Below are 21,114 nucleotides of genomic sequence, written 5' to 3' on the forward strand. Positions count from 1 at the left end.
GCAGGTGGATCTCTGTGAGTTCAAGGACAGCCTGGTCTACAAAGTGAGTTCCAGGACAGCCTCCAAAGCTACAGAGAAACTCTGTCTCGAAAAACCAGAAAAAAAAAAAAAAAAGGAATTTCTTTAAACCTTTCTACTTTCCCCTCTGGACTCATACATAAAATTCCTATTTTTTTCATCATTTAAACTCAGATTGGTGGGGTTTGTTTTTTGTTGTTGTTTTTGACATAGGCAAAGCAGCTATTCATACAAATTTGGGGCTTGTCTACAAGAGCTCAATGATGATTGTCACTGTGAGAGAAAGGCTGTCTGGCATCATAGGCTGGGTTAGAGTGAGGCCTGTGGGGCAGTGTAGGATCAGAGTGGCCACACTGTGGTTCCAGCTAAAGGGAGTTCCATTTGTTGTACTTAACTTGGAATTTCCTGTGGACACAAGCTAAGCATCTCCCCCCCCCCCCCCCTTCAGCTGTAGATGGCTTTTAGAAGATGGTTTATTTTGCATTTGTTTCTTTTGTATGCCCACACTGGTTTTCTCCATGTGGCTTCTGTGGATTGAACTTTCAGGTTTGGGAAGTATTTGGTCATGCTGAACCATACCACTCCATGTATACCTTTTTTTCTTTTTTACCATCTTTTTGTGTGTGCACCCCTTGTGAATTAATGTACAGCACATGTGTGCAGGTGAATAATAAGGCCAGAAGAGGCTGTCAGGTCTCCAGGAGTTGGAATAGCAGCCTGTGAGTGTCGTGGTTTGGGTGCTGGGAACCAAACCCAGATCCTCTGAAAGGGCAGTCCCTGGTCCAACCACTGAGCCTTCTCATTAGCTCCCATCTTACATTTTTAGGTTCCATTGCTGCTGCTGTTGCTTTTTAAATAGCAATAGAAACATTAACTTTTCATATTTAGACATAAACATTTTGTCTTTTGAGATGTGGTCTCTATGTAGCCCTGGCTGTCCTGATCTCAGAGGTCCATCTGCCTCTCCCTCCTGAGTATTTTAGGCATCAACTTTTAAAAAGAATTGTAAAAAGACAGGAGGGTACAAAGATGATACTGTGTATGGACCTGAGTCCTGTAATATGTAGCTGGCTCGTGTTTGCATGCTATCCTTGGAGGTCAGAAGACAGCTTAGGACTGTGCCACCCACTTTTCTTGCCAGATCCAGCCACCAGACTCATGTCACAAGTTTGCACAGCAAGTGCTTCTACCCATGGTACACTGTCTACTTGGTATGCTTATTGCGTTTTATTTCTAGTATTTAGGCACGTGCACACCACAGCACTTGTGTATTCTCTCCTAATATTCAAGTCCTCAGATCAACTCATGTCCCGAGGCTTAGTTGTAGGTGCCTTAACCCATTGGGCCAGTGGTTCTCAACCCCTTTAGTGGTCGTATATCAGAGGTCTGCATTTGGTTCATAACAGGAGCAGCAAAGTAATTTTATGGTTAGGGTCCCCACAACATAAGGAGCTATTAGGACGGTTGAGAACCACTACATTAGGCCATCTCATTCACCCGTTTAAATTTGTTTTCTGTTTTTGATAGGATTCTGTTATGCCATTCTCCAATACAGTTTTTAAATCTGGTTTTTAGAGCTATGGTGAGGAAATGGCAGGTGGTAGGGCTCAGGGGTATAGCTCAGTGGCAGAGCACTTACCTAACCTGCACAAGGCCCTCCCTGGCTTCCATACCTACATGGCAGGGGGTGGGGAACACAGATAAATGGTAGGGGTGGTTTGAGTTAAGTCTGCACTGGTTCTCAACTGTGGCAGGTTACTTGCTTGGCCTCTTGATTGTTTGTGCTTTCCTGAGAAGCAAGTGTGATCTATTCACTGTCAGGCTAAAAGACTCTGGCAGCAGAGAACCTGTGGAACCAGCACTGAAAGCTGCTGGTCCTTGGTGTGTGTATTGGTGGCGGCCAAGGCCAGGCTATATGCAGTCCTAGTACTAGCTGTATAGACCAAGCTGGCCACGAACTCAAAAACCCCCTGCCTCTGCCTCCCAAGTACTGGGATTAAAGGGGTGCGCCACAACCGCCCAGCACAAGCAGACTTTTTAAAATAACTAATCTCAAAAAAAGTATTTTTCTTTGGAAGTGCTGAGGCATAGTTTCTCACCAAACCTGGAGTTGGCCATTTTCTCTCAAGACTGCCTGAGCCTGTAATCCTGGCTCCACCCCCATTGCTGGAGATGAGAATTCAGGGTTACCCTCAGAGACCTCTCCCTGACCTCGATAGTTTAGCACTTTGCTATATTTCTCCCCTCCACAGATGATAGTCTTAATAACATTTAATGCAGTGACGAGTGGCAGCAGATACTGTCACCTGCTAGGGCTATGTTGTCATCAGTCAGGGTAATGCCCATAGCACAGCAACAGCCAGCAGCGTTCCTGCCCCTGAAAACCATGCCACAGCCCGCGAATACCACGCTGGAGCATCATGAGGCTTATTTCATGCACATTCTTACACATGGTCCTGTTTATTTCCTGAGAGGGTGAAGTTACTCCAGTTTCCTGACTGTAACCCTAACCCTGCACTCATGGGGCATTCTTTCATTGGCTTTTGTTGGTTGGTTCTTGTCTTTTTCTCTGACGCTGCTAAACATCAAACCCAGAAACTCTCTCACCAGGCTAACACCCTGTCTGTGTTGCCACTTTTGTAAAGGAAAATGCATATTTATATGTTAGGGATAATCAGCTTGGCACGTGCGCAAATCATTCCATGTGTGAAGTTTTACCAAGTCCTCATCTCCACATTCTGCGAACATTTCACCTTTGCATCTCCCTCACCACTACACTCTTCCCCTTCCTTTTATTTACATCTGTGAGTAGGGGGAATGTGTGGTGGCATCTGTGTGGAGGTCAGAAGACAGCTTGTGGACTTGGTAGCAAGCACCTGTATCATCTTGTGAGCAGTCTGTTAACTTCTGCTATGAAAATAAGGATTTGGCTCACATGACTACATCTTCCAGTTTCATCTTGCCAGGCATGGCACTATGTACCTATCATCTCCGGACTCTAGAGGAGAGGTAAGAGAATCACCAGGTGGTCCAAGGCCAGCTAGATACATAGCAAGACCCTGCCTCAACAATAATGGGGTTTCTTTGTTGTTTTTTGGCTTTGTTTTCTTTTTCTTTTTTCCCCCAGAGCTGGAGACCAAGGCTAGGGCCTTGTGCTTGCTGGGCAAGCGCTCTACCATCCAATCATGTTGAATATTACCATTAAATTTTGCATACATTCCAGAGCCAAGCATACATGCAGTCTTTAAAAGTAAATTCCCTGTGAGCATGGTGGTGCACAACTTTAATCCTATCACTCAGGAGGCAGAAGCAGGCTCCCCAAGCTGCCGCATCCCGTCCCTCCTATAACCACTTCCTTCTTGAGTTACTGCTCAGCTGAAAAGATTTTCTTAGTAGCTGTTTATTGACCAATATTTTAATATAAAGAGATTTTTTTAGATCTTCGGATTTTTGCCCAGACAGAATCACAAGCATTACAAACATTGGGGGGGGGGGGGGGGGTCATGAACCAGAAAGGGATTGATCTAGAAGTAGTGGTGTTTGAAAATAAATTAACCAAAAAAGAAAAAAATATTTTAGTATTACCATTTATTGTTGACAAAGACTTAGTTTACTTACATCCCATGAGTGAACAAGTTCCAGCTGTACCAAATGGAAGAAGCAGTGCTGCGGTGCTTTCCACCAGGGCCAGCCAGCCTTCCTGTATCTGTGCACACCAGCACGGCAACAGGAAACCTGTCACCTTTCCCCTCCACGGAGGTTGGAACTGACTTCATTGGGCACTCCAGGGACACCAGCCTGCAGGCGCCTGGGCCCACAAGTAATGTCCTGTAGTGTGGTAAAAAGCTACCTCTTCCACAGACACACCTATTGACAATTTCTGTAATCTTTAAAGGTCCAGGCTTCGGTCTGCTGCTTAAAAATAAAATAAAAAGGACCAAATCTTTTGATCATCTAAAGTTTAAATTTCCTAAGCTGTCCAATTTATACAAAGGGAAGGGGTGTCAAGGATTCTGGTAAGTCTAGAACTGTCTAGCCAAGCCAGAGGCACAGACATATCACCAAACAGCTGTGATCTTTGCCGGTTATCAGTCATCATATGGCATCAGAAACTTGGACAAGTTTCTAAACTGTGCTAGATAAGTAGATGCAACTGAGAAACTGAAATGAAAATTATATAGTGTCATATCAACCAAAGGAAATAATGAAACTAACAGCATCACTGTTTAAGAGAAAGCAGTGGTTACGGTGGGTGGGTACTATGTGTGGCAGGCTGAGCACGCCAAGTCAGGTGTGGGGGGGGGAGTAGGAAGCACTGGCTTTTCTCTGGTGCTTATAGCTCCGGGGCCACTCTAAGGCTTCTCTGGCGTGGCTGTCCAGGGTTGTCCCAAAGTATCTGAGTGAGCCAGCAGGAGAATCCACCATGTTTCTCTGTTACCACAATATAAAAACTGGAGGTGATGGGGCTGGTCTCTTGATGGATGGCAGAGCACAGCATTGTCACTTAGCAGCCCAGCACAACCGAGGGCAACACCAGGAGTTTTCCTGTCGTCTTTGCTACAGCTTCCACATTCTTATCCACCATGTCTCAGCCCACTGGAGTTATCAGAAATTCCAAATTTTCAAAGCAGTTCTCAGTATTTTCAGTATATATGTTGGGATTTATAATGGTTTGTGACCAGGAAAGGTTCAGCACCTCCCACACCTTTAAGGAAGAAAAAAAAATGGCAATGGTAGGAATGTTGAAATGAAAGATAAAGCTTACTAAATTGAAAGCAGCTGGTAAACATGGGGCCCCAGGAAATGACAGCGGGGCTGGGGACACAGCTCAGTGGCAGACCACTCGCCTGACATGACCAAGGGCTCTGGGCGTGGCCCCAGCACTGCAATAAAGACAAATGTCTAAAGGAAAGGGTTATTTCCATAAGCACACAGGCTGGAGTTCCTTCAGTGGTCAAGAGTATGGCTGTTCTTCCAGACCTGGGTTCAGTTCCTAGCTCCCACATGGCAGCTCAACCATCTGTAACTCCAGCACCCTTTTCTGGCCTATGCAGGCAAAATACACATGAAAGTGAATAAATATTAAGACTAATAAGATGTGACTCTTGGAGAGGGGACTGATGAGGGCAAGTTGTATCACCATGCACCATTAAAATCATGTGAATGTTTTACTTATTCTCAATTCTAGATCAAGGGGGGTACTGCCTAGAAAACATGGGGCCTTTCCGGAGTTACAGCCAGATTGCAGTTCAGGCAAATGCTTCCCCACAGTAAGCCACTTTCTACACATGCTCACTCACTCACAACTGCCTTCCACGGACACCCATACTGACACTCCCTTCTGCATGTGCTCACTCACGCTGACACTGGTCCATTTCCTGTTCTTGGCATCTCTGTGCTCTGTTGGTCCAACTCAGACAGCAACTTTAAAATGTTCAGTGCAGCCTAGAAGGGTGGAAGGAAAAGTCAGACCACCAAGAACAGACTAGACCCACGTGCAAAGGGACATCCTCAAACGGGAAGCAACTTCTTAAAACTTTTTCCTCCCAATAAAATGTTTGAATCCCGAATCCCCTACCTCCATCCCCAACCACCAAGACAGGGTTTCTCTGTAGCTCTGGCTGTTCTGGAACTTGCTCTATAAACCAGTCTTGGCTTCCAACTCACAAAGATCTTTCTCCCAAGTGCTGGGATTAAAAGCATGTACTGCCACCACCCAGCTAAAAAGTTTTAAGTTTTTAAGATAAAGCACCAAAGTGCAGCTTTCCTCGGGTACCACATAATTCCTTTTGGCTTTTCACCTGATAGTGACCTACACTGCTTTCAACAAAAAACTTCCGTGTTTCCCTCTATATCAGAGGCATCGGCTCTATGCAGATTATGTTCCATTAAGTGACAAACTCATGTGAGCAGACTCCTCTTTAGGGTTTAACGTTATCTGAACAGAGTCCCCAGAGGGCTTTCTACAGCTGCCAGAATAGAGAAGTGAAGAGTTTAGACCTGTTCACAGGTTACAGGAGAACCATGTCCCTCATAAGAGCACTAAAAACCTGAACAAGGGAATGTGGCAGCTTCTCAGCAGCCCTGGGGCCCACGTACCATATCATGACAGGATTCCACATCCTTGCCAATGCCGTGGCTGACGAGGGGTGGCTGCGAGGAGCAGTTGATAAGAGACACACACTCGTTCTTGTTGTTCTTAGGGAAGTCTTTGTATTCAACCTAAGGAGGAAAAGCACAACTCATGCCATGAGGGCCCCAGCCCAGAATCCTCCAGGAGCCTGCTTAGGTTTTAAATGCTGCTTCCTAAGGAAATGTCTTCTCTCCTTATAGACCTGTCATACTTCTCTTACTCCATACCCCCATGGCGGCATACCATGTATGTGGAAGTAAAAGGACAACTTGCTGGAGTTGGTTCTCTCCACCAACAATCACACACAAGGTTGATGACAATGCACCTGTACATGATGAGCCACCTTGTCACACTCAGATCTGTCCCTGCCACTCTTGCTCCTGCATAGACCATACTGTACATCCAACCTCTTAGACATATGATCTCACTTGTTCTGGTTTCTGTAGTGCCGGGGATATAAACTACAAACGTGATTCTAAGCAGGAAACATCTGACTTGAAGATGCTGGAAAGGTCATTCTCTGAGACCCAGAGATTCCACACAAAGGCGGAGTTACCTGGAACCCCTGGGCTCTGGAAAGGTAGTACAGCTGCTCAGAGGGTCTTGTTCGAGGTCCATGGGGTACGTGGCCTGAAGAGATGTTACTCTTTAAAATGGTCTCGGCTGTGGGCGAGGTGCCCCCGTACAACAACTCGCGAGCTATCATGGCAGTTACCGTGGCCTTGGCAGGATTCGGAGCTGCCCTGGTGAAATCTTTGGTGTGGTGTCCTTGACTAACCCCAACAGCCTGGGCGACCTCTGGCACCATGGGGAGGATTCCAGCTGGCAGCTGCTGATGGCTAAGATAAGGCATCCTGAACTCGTCATCTTTATTACCTGTAAGGAACACACAGGTCACCACAGCCACCCCAACCACCCAGGAAGCTACAGAGCCACCCTCCCCACCATCCCAGCACTTACAAGCTGGAGAAAGGCAGTGCCTACTGGTGCTTTGAACTGTCACACAAGAACCATGCAAGCCCAAACCACATCGGGTCAAGAGGGTCACACTTACTAGGTCCATTTTCATCCCCAGGTCTAGGTTCAAAAAATGTTACTTTCCTTCCGTCTCCTGGTTTCTTTACTGGGGTCTTAAGAAAGAAAAATGGCAGTGAGCATGGACAAGCACGGGTCTGTGTGCAGTCTCCCATGACCCCACCATACAAGCTCTTCTGGCATTTACATAGATAGAGCAGATCATGAATGCAGAGCTGGCTCTGCCGAGGACCAGAAGATGCCGACTTGAAAGTGCTCAGCCCAGGGGTGAGTAGAGTCTGCACGGTGCTAAAAGGTATGCATGTGCGCCTTATATTACCTAGAACATCCAGAAACAGTACCTCCACAAAGGAGATGGAGGCATTAGTGAATAACCGTCAGATACGAGGTGAGGATGCTTACAAGTACTCTATAGGGTTTTTGAATGGGAAGTCTGAAATTGAAATCTAGGCTATGCAAACTCCACATGGAATCTCTGGGTGCCAGGTATTGACTTTGCAGGCACAGTGGGAGCTGTTTCTTAGTCAGGAAATGGCAGAGCTCAGAAGCAGCTCAGCCCTACTTTAGTCTGCTCCAACAGGACTGTGGCTGGGGTCAGCAATAGTGGCTGATGTTCTCCTGCAGTCTTGCTGACCACTCTGCAGAGTGAGTTCTCAACACAGAGTAATATTCAACTAAGAATTCACAGGAGCATTCTCAATCTGACTGAGAGAATTGGCCTATTATTAACTATGCTATCTTGTCCCAGAAAACCAAAGCCAGATCCATAGGAACAGAAAGACTAGGTCATACAGATCCCCTATGAAGCACAGATAACAGTCATACTTGTTCATTCCAATCCCAACTACCCATCAGGAAAGAACAGGACATCTTCCAGAAATGCACATCCAGCCCACAGTGACACTGAACAGACTTAACCAAACCACGCGTGGGACACGGTGAACTGGACAGGAAACTTCCCTCCTGCCAACACTATCAATGGACGAACCCCAGGGGGCAGGCTGCTTACTGCAGGGAAGATGGAGCCTTGCCCCAGGCTTGCCCATGCAGGGAGCTAGGCCACCTGGAAGTGAGAGTCCCAGCAGTCACCTTCTCTTCTGATTTGAGTGCTGGCTTGGCAGGCTGTGCCTGGGGGACTTTGAACCCCAGGATCTCCAGCATGTTCTCAGCAGCATTGCGCTTGGCCACCTTCTTATTGGTACCCGCTCCTTCTGCAGTATGATTCCCAACCTTTACCTGCAGAAAACATCAACAAAGACCTGTGACTGACTGAGTCTTCTAAGACAACGACAGGAACTGTTGGTGTGCAGCCAGAAGCCCCGAGGAGGGCTTTGCTAAACTAGAAGGTAGAAAGTGTTTTGTGTAGTCCGTATTGTGATGGTCACACTCAGGTAGAAATGTTTAACATCTATAGTAAAGAGCATTATATGGAAAATGTGGGCCACAATCCTTTCCACCAACATATTTATAAAGACAGGAGTGGCCGGGCGGTGGTGGTGCACGTCTTTAATCCCAGCACTCGGGAGGCCGAGCCAGCGGGATCTCTGTGAGTTCGAGGCCAGCCTGGTCTACAGAGTGAGATCCAGGACAGGCACCAAAACTATACAGAGAAACCCTGTCTCAATAAACAAAACAAAAGAAAATAGAAAATAGAGACAGGTGTGTGTCTAAACACAATGAAGCCTCCTCTCGTACTACTCTGAGGGCTGGCTACTGGATAAATTCCAATCTACTCCATTAAAGCTGTTCTGACCATCTGGCTGCTAAAATCAAAACCCGCCACAACACTGAAAAGGTTAACAGGACTCCTTCCCTGGCCTAGGCAGAGAGGTCTACACTAGCCACTTCAGGTGAACTGCCAGTCCAACTTCCCTTACAAAATGGCTCCTCACTTTCTTGTCTTAGTCTCATTTATGCAGACCAAGCTGGCCTCAAACTCAGAAATATACCTGCCTCTTGCCCCTGCCTCAAGAGCACAGATACTAAATGCATACACCACCAGGCCCAGTGAACAGCAACATTGCTTTAATGACAGTATTCAGTGGTAGAGGATGGATCAATAGACACCAACCCACCTGCATCACAAACTCCCTGCGACGCGGAAGGCCTCGCTCTGTAAGGAGCATGTACTCCGGCTCCTTTTCCTTTTTGGCCTGCTGGATCTGTGCCAGTCTGCTAATAGGATTCATTCCCTGGCCATAATCCGGGGCTGCCTGAAGCTGGAGAGCAGACAGTGCAGAGACAGTGGACTATGTTACTCATAGAAAGGAACCAGCCTATCATCCAGAGTCAGACGACAAAAGACAAGAAGCTCAGTGCTGGTGTACTGGCTCAGAATCAAACCTTTAAAAACTGAACATGTACCCCAGCACTCGGGAGGCAGAGCCAGGAGGATCTCTGTGAGTTCGGGGCCAGCCTGGTCTACAGAGCTAAATCCAGGACAGGCTCCAAAACTACACAGAGAAACCCTGTGTTGAAAAACCAAAACAAAAAACAAAACACAAAAAAAACTGAACATATGCCAGGCAGTGGTGGTGGTGGTGGTGGTGGTGGTGGTGGTGGTGGTGGTGGTGCTGCGCACATCTTTAATTCCAGCTCTCAGGAGGCAGAGGATCTCTGAGTTCGAGGCCAATCTGGGCTACGGAGTGAGTTCCAGGAAAGGTAAAAGGACACAGGACTGAACATGCTTTATGATCATGCTCAGATGATTTTTGTGTCTTAGAAAACAGCCCTCAGTATTTCATTGTGAGGGGAAAGCTCCAAAGTACTGTCTTCACAGTAAATGAAGAGGAAAAATAAATAAATTTTATATATTTTAATATAAAATATATAAATTATAAAACCAGGGAATTCTCCCAGGATCCCGCAGAGACAACAAAACCTGTACATGCCTCAATCCCTTACACAACATCCAGTGTTCACATGTGTGCTCTGCCACTCCTTGCACGTTGAAGGTGGCTTCTCATGACGGCAGACATTGCCATACTGGGATTGCGTGTAAAGGGCTATGGGACCACACTGTTTGGTCAAGAATGATGGCTCAGAGGTTAAGAGCTCTGGTTGCTCTTCCAGAGGTCCTGAGTTCAGTTTCTGGCAACCACATGGTGGCTCATTATCATCTATAATGAGATCTGGTGCCCTCTTCTGGGGGGCAGAGATACATGCAGACAGAACATTGTATATATAATAAATAAATGTTTAAAAAAAGAATTACAAGGGGTTGGGGATTTAGCTCAGCGGTAGAGCTCCTGCCTATCAAGCACAAGGCCCTGGGTTCAGTCCTCAGCTCTGGAAAAAAAGTGTAAATGGAGTCAGGGCAATCACCAATGGTAGGCTAAATCTACAAGGGTACCCACAGCCTAGCTTTCTTAATCTCCAAAACCCAGAAACCACTTAAAACGTTTGTAAGTCCTTAACCTAAAGATGCAGTTCAGTGGTAGAGGCCATGGCCAGCAAACCTGAGACCCTTGTCAATCCCCAGTACTGCAAAAATGAAACAGTATTATGAATTAAACCACTTCCAGCTGAAACCTGGGAAAGGAGGCTCCCCAGTCAGATGACTGCAGTGACTGACAGAGCAAAGAAAGAGAAGTGTCTGAAGCTTGTTCAATGTGAGAACACAAGTAGATGCCTAAGTGCTGCCCTTTCTGCTGCTGAAAAGGGGTCAACGTTTTTATTTATGTTTTTAATAAAGATTTATTTATTTTTATCTTTTGTATATGAGTGTTTTGTCTGCATGCATTACCACGTGTGCCTGGTGTCCATGGAGGTAAGAAGAATCCCCTAGAACTGGAGTTACAGGCAGTTGGGAGCCACCATGTGGTTGCCAGAACTCAAGCCAGGTCCTCTGCTAGAGCAGCCAGTGCTTTTAACTGCTGAGCATCTCTCCAGCCCCTCTCCAGTGGAGCATGTTTTTTGTTGTTTTTTTGTTTTTCAAGACAGGGTTTCTCTGTAACAGTACTTGCTGTCCTGGAACTCACAAAGATCCGCCTGCCTCTGCCTCCCAGGTGCTGGGATTAAACGCAAGCACCACCACAACCACCTAGCAGGTCAATGTTTTATTTTATAGATCCATTAAGTTTTAATCAAACATCCAAAAATCTTTCAGAGCGGTTTCTTGGGCTCTGCCACCTAAGAACCAGCCCTGGGTGTACCACTTGCACCATGAGCCCTGAGCTGGAGGTGGTTCAAGTCAGCAACGCACAGATGGCCACACGGCCCCACCCATTGCAGAGACCATGGCTGTGATCCCCACCTTCACAAGAACTGACGCTTGGACGTCTTTCTTCTCAACACTCAGTGACCTCATCTCTACTCACCCTGTGCTCATGTGTAGTACTTGTAAAGCATCCAACTGCCCCTGTGTGGTGCCCGACAGCAGCCAGGCTTCCACCCCAACCACTCCAACACTGCAACCCTATCATCCAGGCTCTCGCCTTGCCTGTGGGTTTTCAGAGAAGGCTCTCTCACCTTGCACGTGGGTTGGCTTTTCTTCTTGATTCTGGGCTTCACTCGCTCCACGGCAGGCAGAGGTGGCAGCCTCCTCAGCTGCTCCAGCACAGCCCTGGCTGCGTTCTTCTTAGAGATCTTCTTACTTTTCCCTTCTCCTTCCCCTATAAACTCCCCGACTGAAACCCTGGTCACAAAGTTCTTCATGTGGGGTGGTCCACTCTCCCGGGCCACCTGTGTCAGAGGGACAGACTGAGTGAAAGCGTGACAGACACTTGTTAAAAGTGGTAAGGCACACTGCTTGGCACACTTGCTTCAAAGAAATGCATGGCCGGGCGGTGGTGGCGCACGCCTTTAATCCCAGCACTCAGGAGGCAGAGCCAGGCGGATCTCTGTGAGTTCGAGGCCAGCCTGCTCTACAGCCTGGTCCAGGAAAAGCGCAAAGCTACATAGAGAAACCCTGTCTCGAAACCCCGCCCCCCAAAAAAGAAATGCATGTGGAGGGGATCTAGCCCATCTGTGAACACAGGTGCAGGATATCAAAGGGGAGAAAAGAGGTTCTACTTACTCTACTTACAGTGGAGCAGAGACTGGGGAACTCACACGATTGTTAGTGATACCCTCACCCCCCGCCCAAACAGATGACACTGATAATCCTCCTCACTAACTGCCAGACTGTGGAAATGAGAATCTCCCCAAAAGGTCCCACATCCCAAAGGAAGAGATTCCCTGCAAGGATCATATCCACTGTAGAGCCCTAAACCAATGCACAAAATGGAACCCCCATCCTCGACAGGGGTGTGGCACGATGCTGTGAAAAAGACCCTACTAAAAGATGCACATCCTAGCCGGGTGGTAGTGGCACATGCCTTTAATCCCAGCACTTGGGAGGCAGAGCCAGGCGGGTCTCTGTGCGTTCAAGGCCAGCCTGGTCTACAGAGTGAGTTCCAGGAAAGGTGCAAAGTTACACAAAGAAACCCTGTCTCAAAAAAACCAAAAAAATAAAAAAAGACACACATCCTGAATCTAGTCCCTCAGAATGAGAGCCACTCCCTCAACTAGCCTTCCAATACACCAAGCTCATGGAAAATGAAGGCTGAGAACTGTCACAGCTGAAGGCCCTGAGCTGTATGGCAGAACAGCAAGAAACATCCCCAAGAAAAGTGGGGAGAGTATAGGAAGACAGCGTATGTGAAAGGACAATCACAGCAGAGCTCAGCTTCCTCTAACAACAGGGCATGGGCTCGAATCCTTCAGCCACAGGCCTGCTCTAATCACAGAGTCCCATCTACCACACAGCCAAGCTGCTGGTCCCAGCAGAGGCTAGCACTGTGCCTCCCTTGTGCTCTGCCAGGGGAAAGCATGAGCTGTCGGCCACCAGGGAGAGGAGAGCACAGTCACCGGCCTGCTGCAAGCTTTCTGTCAAATCTGATGTTTTTGAAAACAGAAAGTTGAAAAAACTGTCCAGGAAACAACGTCTGTCAAAGAAATAGCTGTTTGAGGGAGAGGAGCCCAGAAGTGCCCACCTCCTCAGATCAAAAATGAATGATGCTGGCTCTCTCTAACCTCATAACCTCATAGCCCACCTGGGCCCTCTATACACAAACCTGACTGGAAATTAACTACTATGTTCATTTATTCAACAATACTTTCTGAGAATCCTGCATGGGCCAGGCAATCTGCCACATGCAATAGAAAAGGCAACAGAAAAGGCAGGACCCACTCACTCAATCTACCAATGAATGTGGCTATGACCCTTCTGACTTGACAGTTACTCAGCAGGAACATTCAACTGACACCATCTATAGATGAACCACAAAGGTTCCACATTACTACCTCACGTGCTGTTTTGAATGAAAATATCCACACTTGGTCCCCAGTTGGTGGCACTGAGGGTACTAAGGAAGTGTATCACTGTGGACAAGCATTTAGAGTAGAGCCTCATCCTGTTTCCAGTTCACTGTCTCACGTTTGCCACTGGAGAGTCAGCTCTCAGCATCCTGCTCTTTCAGCCCATCTACCCACTTGCTTCCTCTGGAAGCATGAGCCGAAACCAACTCTTTTTGCCTTGGTCACGGTGTTTTACCACAGCAAGAGAAAAGTAGTACACCTTACAAAACCAACATTTGGGGGCACACTGACAATTTCTCCTGGGTAGCTGCTTGACATGTCTCTGGAATGCTACCTATTCCTAAAGCAGGGGTGACCATGGAGAAGGAAGGGAAGTAATCTAATCCCCAGATACCACCACAATAAAAGGCTCCCAAAAGCTCTGAGAGCCGGGCAGGACAGTGACTAGTACGAATGGTTAACAAACAACAGGAATCCAGGAGCAGGGATTTGGGGAGCCAGACACCCTCTCTTAATCTTGGTCACCATCTCTCCTGCATCTAAAGCTGCATTCTCATGCTATACTGCCCTCCAGAAAGGGCATGTTTTCTTTTTCCTACAGGGAACACTCAAGGAGAGTTTGAGATACAGCTCCCAGCCAGCACCTAGCCCTGTCATTCTGTAGTGTCTCCTTCCCACCCCAGCCAGCCACATGGTGCCTCCCCACCAGAAGTCGGCATGCAAGACAGGAGGGAGGCTCTGATTTCTAAAGCAGAACAAGGACAGTCCTCACAGGCTGGTCTGGGAGGCAAGCACAGCTCTCCACCCTACCTTTGCCCCATGGTGGGAAGTGGGCACCACCAGGCCATAGGACAATCACCGCCACCCGACTATGGGATGAAGGGTAAATGTGAGATGTGAGGCAGGAGAAGGTATGCATTTTATGAAATAGAATGAGGGATCACTATAAACGCAGAATTAAAATAAGAGCTTCACAGAGGCAACAACAGATGCCAGAGACCGAGGAGGTGGCTCAGTGGGTAAAGGGCCTTCCTTCCTTGCAAGTAGAGATCCTGAGTCTGACCCAGTACTCACAGAAGAGAAGGGTATGTATGTACCACTGTAGTCACAGTAATGGGGAGATGAAGACAGGTTTGCAGGGCCAGCCAGCCTAGCTAAATTGGGGACCCAGAGATATCATTGAGACCTTGCTTGGGAAAAAGAAGATGAGCCAATGAGATTGCTTGGTGGATAGAGCACTTGCTGTGCCAAGGAGAACCTGTGTTTGATCACAGAACTCAAGGAGATGAAAACTGCTTCCACAAAGTTGTCCTCTGACTTCCACATGTGTGCCACAGAGCCAAGATCTGCCTGCCTCTGCCTCTGCTCCTAAATGATGAGACTAAAGGTGCATCATTACTGCCCAGCTAAGGGGAAGGTTTTTATTGTAAATAATGAGGAAGAGAACAGCCAGAAGCATCTGGAAGAGTCCAGAGGAGAGAAAGAAGTAGACTGGACATGGCCAGCAGACTAGAAAGGCAAGAGAGAGGAAAAGAGAGCAGGACCAAGAGAGGAAGCCATAAGATGGGGCCCAGCCGAAAGAGCAGGGATATAAGGAGAAATGAACAGCTGGGGACAGGAGCCCTGAGCTGCATTCTCATGCTATACCACCTCAGGAAAGGGCATGTTTTCTTTTTCCTACAGGGAACAGTTGGAAGCAGTTTTCACCTCCTTGAGTTCCATGTGAGTTTGAGACAAGCCTGGTCTACAGAGTAAGTTCCAGGACAGCCAGCCAGGGCTGTTACACAGAGACACCCTGTCCCCCCCCAAAAAAAAAAACAAAACAACAAAAAAACAAAACAAAACAAAACAAAGAAAACCACCAAAAAAAAAAAAAAAAAACAAACTTTCCCCTTAAGCACACCTTGGAGTAGTCATGTCCATTTATACACTACCATGCCTTACAATCTGAGTTCAATCCCTGAAACCTAGTGACAAGGAAGAACCAATTCCTACAAGTTGTCATGATCTTCAATGGCATGGACATGTGTATACAAATGCACTCAAAAAATAAATGTTAAAAAAAGAAAAACAAAGGAGACAGCTCCTATGATTGAATACAATACACATGCAAATACATGCACAAATACCTGTACACACACAAAGATGCACACACTCCTCTACATACACACAAACCCCAAATAAAGGACTAAAAACTACTTTTCCGAGCTGGGTGACACAGCACAACCAGTAGAGTGCTTGTGAGCACGAGGCCGCAGTCCGTCCTCAGCACTGCACAAGGAACGCATGGTGGTGGACTCTGAGATCCCGGTGTGAGGCAGAGTCAGGAGAAAAGGGAGTTCAGGGTATCCTTGGCTACACAGGAAATCGAAGGCCTAGGCCAGAGACTCTGTCTTTAAAAAAACAAAAACAAACAAACCCTGCCCCCCAAACAAAACAAAGTACTACCACTACCACAAGAAAATTGGAGATAGGTAGCTCTCCTAAGAGTTCCAGGACAATCAGGCTATATATAGTGAGACCCTATCTCAAACAACCAAAAAAGAATTTGCCATGTGAAAAACTGCAAGGGAAACTTTAAAAAAATTTCCTCCTTTGAGCCGTTACACTGAGAAACCTTGTCTCAAACAAAACAAAACAAAAAAATCTTCCTCGTCTTTCCTAGTATATTGGGACTAGTCTGGAACATAAATGTATTAAAATATACTTTATTTTCCATTTTGAGCAACAACCCATTCTTTTTTTTTTTTTTTAGAACATCAGATCTCATGGAGGGTGATGGTGCACACCTTTAATCCCAGCACTTGGGAGGTAGAGGCAGTTGGATGTCTGAGTTCAAGGCCAGCCTGGGTCTACACAGTGAGTTCCAGGACAGCCAGAACTACACAGAGAAACCCTGTCTGGAAAACAACAAACAAGCAAGCATCGTCCTCCAGGCTGTTCCTCTTGGTGGGTATCACCCAGCAAGTCTGACTGACCCCACACCTAAAGAGAGACAGAGGACCTGGCCAGTGAAGCTGCTTTCCAGAGCAATGGAAGGGGCAGGACCGTGTGCTCTGTGAAGACAAGCACGGCACAGTTCCCTTTGCCACATTCAAAGAGACCCACAGACTCCCCAGGGTCAGGACCTGAGGGGGACAACTAGCTGGTGCTCTCCTGAGCGCACAGTCTGGGCCATCAGTGTGAAGGGCCACCTTATATGAGGACTGCTCTAACGTTTAGGAGAAAGTTGATCCTATTAGGAATCCTGACAGGATTTGGTAAAAACAACGTTGTGCATGTGAAATAGGCTTACCTCAAAATTCACAGGCAAATTCCGCTTCAGTGCAATCTCAAACACTTGGCTTATTTCTGATTTATTGAGGTTTTCTTCTTCTGATTCTCTTCCATTCATCTACAGAAGAATAATTGTTATGAGTCAACTTTGAGGAGCCAGGTATGGTGGTGCACACCTTTAATCCCAGCACTCAGAAGGCAGAGGCAGGCGGATCCCTGAGTTCAAGGCCAGCCTGGTCTACAAAGGGAGTTCCAGGACAGCCAGAGCAACAGTCTCAAAAAAAAAGAGAAAAGAAACAAAAAAGTCAGCTTTCGGTCAAGCCATCTAACAATCACTGAACCTCAGTGCTCCAGAGTTAACAATGCCCAGAGACGGAGGCCACATGGAGCTGACTCCCAAGTCGCCTCTACTGTCTGCCTGTAGCTAGTAAAGGCACTGTAATAAGCCCCAGCAGCCCCTTGGGGTGCAACGGATCTGGTGGTGCTGTGGAAGGCACCAGGGCTGCTGGGGAGAGGAAACACAGCTAAGACCCTGAGCCAGAGTCAGTGGGAGGGAGATCCTCTGCAGTAGGTGAACAGACCTACTATAGAGGTCCTGGAAACCAGAATGCCCCATGGCACTGGCTCACACAGTGCAGCAGGCCAACAGCCAAGGCACAAGCCAATAAAGTCTCCTTAACCAGGGTAGAGTCCACCTTGGTATCAAGGTTCACAAGTCCTCCTGCCCCTTAGGAGGGATCAGAGGGGCCCAGGCCACCTCTCTTTGAGCTGATAACACAGGTTCTACAGAGCTCATCAAAGACTCAGGACGGGCTAGTCCAACCCAGCACCAGCAAACCTGGCTCTGGCCAGAGCTGCTAATTTCACACTGCTGCTTCCTTTTGCAAATTTGTCAACTTCTGGTTCCAGGATTAGCCCTAACAGGAACTCCTGGCTGAACTTGCTAACAGGTCATAGCAGGGCTAGCCAGGCTTTGCTGTGTGGGTCAGTTCATCAAGCAGACCTGCCCACAAGAGAGCACACGAGCAAGTCATAAAGGTCAAGTAAGATAGAGAAACAAAGCTCTCGGGCACTAACCCATAGACATCACCCAGGCACACTTCAGAACAGCACATCTCTTTATTCCAGATCCACACAGTGCTTTCTCCTGCTCAGCAATGTCCTTCCTTCCTTCCTTCCTTCCTTCCCTCCCTCCCTCCCTCCCTCCCTCCCTCCCTCCCTCCCTCCCTCCCTCCCTCCCTCCCAGCCAGGGGGTTCTTCCCATTACTAGCCTCATTAGCATATCATGTGCCCAGTGCTCTGGTGGTTCTTTACTCCTGAACAGGAAAGCCCTGGCCTTCTTTTCCCCATGGGCTTGCCATATTGTCCAAGCTGGACTCCAACTCTGGGACTCAAGGGACACTGCTGCCTCAGCTCCTAAATACTGGAGAACAGAGGGAACACCACTCCCTGGTTCTTGTGCCTGCTTCTTCAAGTCCGTCTTACTACAAAGTGCCTTAGAAAGCGGAAGATCTCAAAAGTTTGGTTTGAAATTTAATTGTGTGTGAGGGAGCCAGACCACCTCAGGCCCCACCCACCTTTCAGATAGTCTCTCACTGGCATGGAACTGGTCAAGCAGCTACCAACAGACAGCTTAAAAATTACTCTTCAGCTGGGCAGTGACAGCGAATGCCTTTAATCCCAGCAATCAGGAGGCAGAGGCAGGTATTTCTGAGTTTGAGGCCAGCCTGGTCTACTGAGTGGGGTCCAGGACAGACAAGGCTACATACAGAGACACCCTGTCTCGAAACACCAAAACAAACAAACAAACAAACAAAACAAAACAAAAGAAAAAAAGAAATTACTCTTCAGTCACAGAAAAAAAAAAATCATTAAGATTCCTTCTTACCACAGTAGTTTTAAATCACAGCACAGAGCTAACAGCATAGCCCAGCATGTAATTAGCATTAACTTTCAGCAACGAGAAAACAAGTCAGGGCTGGAGAGATGGCTCAGTGGTTAAGAGCACTGGCTGCTCTTCCAGAGAACCTGAGTTCAATTCCCAGCAACCACATGGTGGATCACAACCATCTATAGTAAGACCTGGTGTCCTCTTCTGGAGTGCAGGGACACATGCAGGCAAAACACTGTATACATAATAAATAAATAAATCTTTTTAAAAAATTCATAAACACTCCTCTCTTCCAAAAGCAGGCTTCTCCACACTGTGAATGCCCTAGAAGCCACTGGAATATACATGTACCAGAGTTAAGCTGGTGAGTCATCTCATGTGAACTTTAATAAAAACAACATAAAATGAGAGCTGCCTTTTCTCCCTCCTTTGGCTCTGGGCCTGCCTAGCCCATAAAACATAGCGGAAGCCAGGCTGTGATTCCGGAATGGCCTTAGGAATCCGTTTCCAGGCTGAAGAGACAACTCGGAGGTTAAAAGCACTGGCAGCTCTTCCAGAGGTCCTGAGTTGAATTCCCAGCAACCACATGGTGGCTCACAACCATCTATAATTCAATCTGCTGCCCTCTTCTGGCATGTAGGCAGAACACTGCATACATAATAAATAAATAAATAATCTTAAAAAAAAAAAAAAAAAAAAAAAAAAAAAAAAAAAAAGAACCAGTTTCCATTTCCTATCTTAGAGAATGCTCATTTTTTAAATTTATATTTATTTTATGTGCACTCATATTTTGCCTGTATATATGTCTGTGAGGGTGTTGGATGTCTTGGAACTGAAGTTACAGATAGATGTGCTGGGAACTGAGCCTGGGTCCTCTGGAAGAGCAGTCAGTGCTCTTACCCACTGAGCCATCTCTCCAGCCCAAGGACACTCATTCTTCAGGCGTAGTCACCAAACTGTGAGGAAGTGCAAACAGTCCCTGTAGAGGGCCACTAAACAGGAACTAAATTCCCTAGCAGAGAATGCCATTTTGCTACTAGGCCCTCCCAAGTCAACGTAAGCTTCCTCTGCCAGAACTATGCAGAGCAGACAAGTTGCCACACCTACCCACACCTTGCCCAAGCTACAGGGTGAGCATGCAACCATGTTCTGGGATAGTGTGCTATCAAAAGACAGAAAGCGTTTCTACAGAAATTCTGTAACTTAGCACTGCCAATCAGTGGGTTCTAGCTGGGTATGGTGGCTCACAGTTTTGATTTTAGCACTCAGGAGGCAGCAGCAGGCAGAGTTCTGTGAGTTCGAGGCCAGCCTGGCCTACACTGCCAGGTCTGGCCAGCCAGAGCTACTCATTGACAGTGAAGAAGAGAGAGAGAGAGAGAGAGCATCCATCTGCAGCTCCAACAGCATGGGTCTGAGCACTGAGAACAGTTCCCAGCCTTCCCAGCACACACTCACCACATGCAGGTCACTTACACTGTGCCAGATGAGAAAGGCTGCTCAGCTTTCCTGTTGAGACATTTAGGAAACACTCTCCAGGCCACAGAATCTTGATGACCAGTAACTACAGATATGTCAGCAGCAGCCTAGGGGTGTCCCAGGCCTGTGTCCACCTACCTCCAGTCTCTCTGGTGGAGGCTCATTCTGCAGAGTCCTCAGTGCTCTGGCCGTGGCATCATGTTTCACAGCTTGTCTCGTCTTTCCTTTCCCATTAAACTGTTGTCCTCCCACAGAAAGCTCTACTTGGTAGAGTAACGGCGGCACTGGAAATGGGTAAAAGTACCTACAAATACAGGATGGGGGGGGTTTCAGGCTCCCGTTGGTAAGTCACTCATGCCTTCTTCAGCAAATCCCATGTTTCCTGTACTGTAGTCTCATCACTGTTTGTAGCTAGAAACACCCTCTGTGTTGTTCGAATCTTATTTTTAATAAAAAACCCAGAGCCAGACAGTATCAGGGTGAAAGCAGAAAGATCAGAGAAGCTAGCCACTAGTTCTGACCTCTATGAAATCCTCAGTCTAAAGAGAATGAATTCCTGTTTCCTCATGCCTTATCTACCTTTCTCTGCCCTACCATATTACTTCCTGGGATTAAAGGCGCGTGTGCTTCCCAAGCAAAGGCATGAGATCTCAAGTGCTGGGATTAAAGGTGTGTGCTACCACTGCCTGACCTCTGTGTCTAATATAGTGGCTGCTATGTCCTCTGATCCTCAGGCAAGTTTATTAGGGTGCACAACCTAATACCACCACACTTCTGTTCGGCACAATGGAGGCTGCCTCAAAGCTTACAATGAACTGCAAGCTCAGAGCTGACAAATGGTATGCACGTGACTCTCCATGCTAGGCTGTACTGACAGGGTCCAGAATGGAATGGGTGTCGGCTCAGACAAACTCCACTCACTTTACTCTCTCAAGTCTTCAATTTGCACTTGCATGCCTCCCAAGGAACCTGGGAACTTTAGAAA

At 47.2% G+C, this 21,114-nt stretch overlaps 1 protein-coding gene across 3 annotated transcripts in view; it reads right to left on the reverse strand.

Annotated features, from left to right (window-relative positions):
- Positions 1-3,402: 3,402 nt before the first annotated feature.
- The window catches only part of Stau1 (staufen double-stranded RNA binding protein 1), a 42,408-nt gene continuing 24,696 nt past the window's right edge, over positions 3,403-21,114 (reverse strand). For 2 of the 3 annotated variants that reach the window (XM_036185097.1, XM_036185098.1), the window contains exons 3-12: positions 20,268-20,433; positions 16,782-16,880; positions 11,657-11,887; positions 9,262-9,405; positions 8,276-8,422; positions 7,206-7,281; positions 6,708-7,027; positions 6,118-6,240; positions 5,378-5,463; positions 3,403-4,723 (exon numbers count right to left, since the gene is read on the reverse strand). In XM_036185097.1, the coding sequence (XP_036040990.1) occupies positions 4,708-4,723; positions 5,378-5,463; positions 6,118-6,240; positions 6,708-7,027; positions 7,206-7,281; positions 8,276-8,422; positions 9,262-9,405; positions 11,657-11,887; positions 16,782-16,880; positions 20,268-20,433 (1,408 nt within the window). In that variant the 3' untranslated portion in view covers positions 3,403-4,707. The remainder of the gene's footprint in view (positions 4,724-5,377; positions 5,464-6,117; positions 6,241-6,707; positions 7,028-7,205; positions 7,282-8,275; positions 8,423-9,261; positions 9,406-11,656; positions 11,888-16,781; positions 16,881-20,267; positions 20,434-21,114) is intronic. The other variant, XM_036185096.1, reaches the window with a different exon arrangement.

The sequence above is a fragment of the Onychomys torridus genome, chromosome 4 (assembly GCF_903995425.1).
Source record: "Onychomys torridus chromosome 4, mOncTor1.1, whole genome shotgun sequence".
Taxonomy (NCBI): Eukaryota; Metazoa; Chordata; class Mammalia; order Rodentia; family Cricetidae; genus Onychomys; species Onychomys torridus.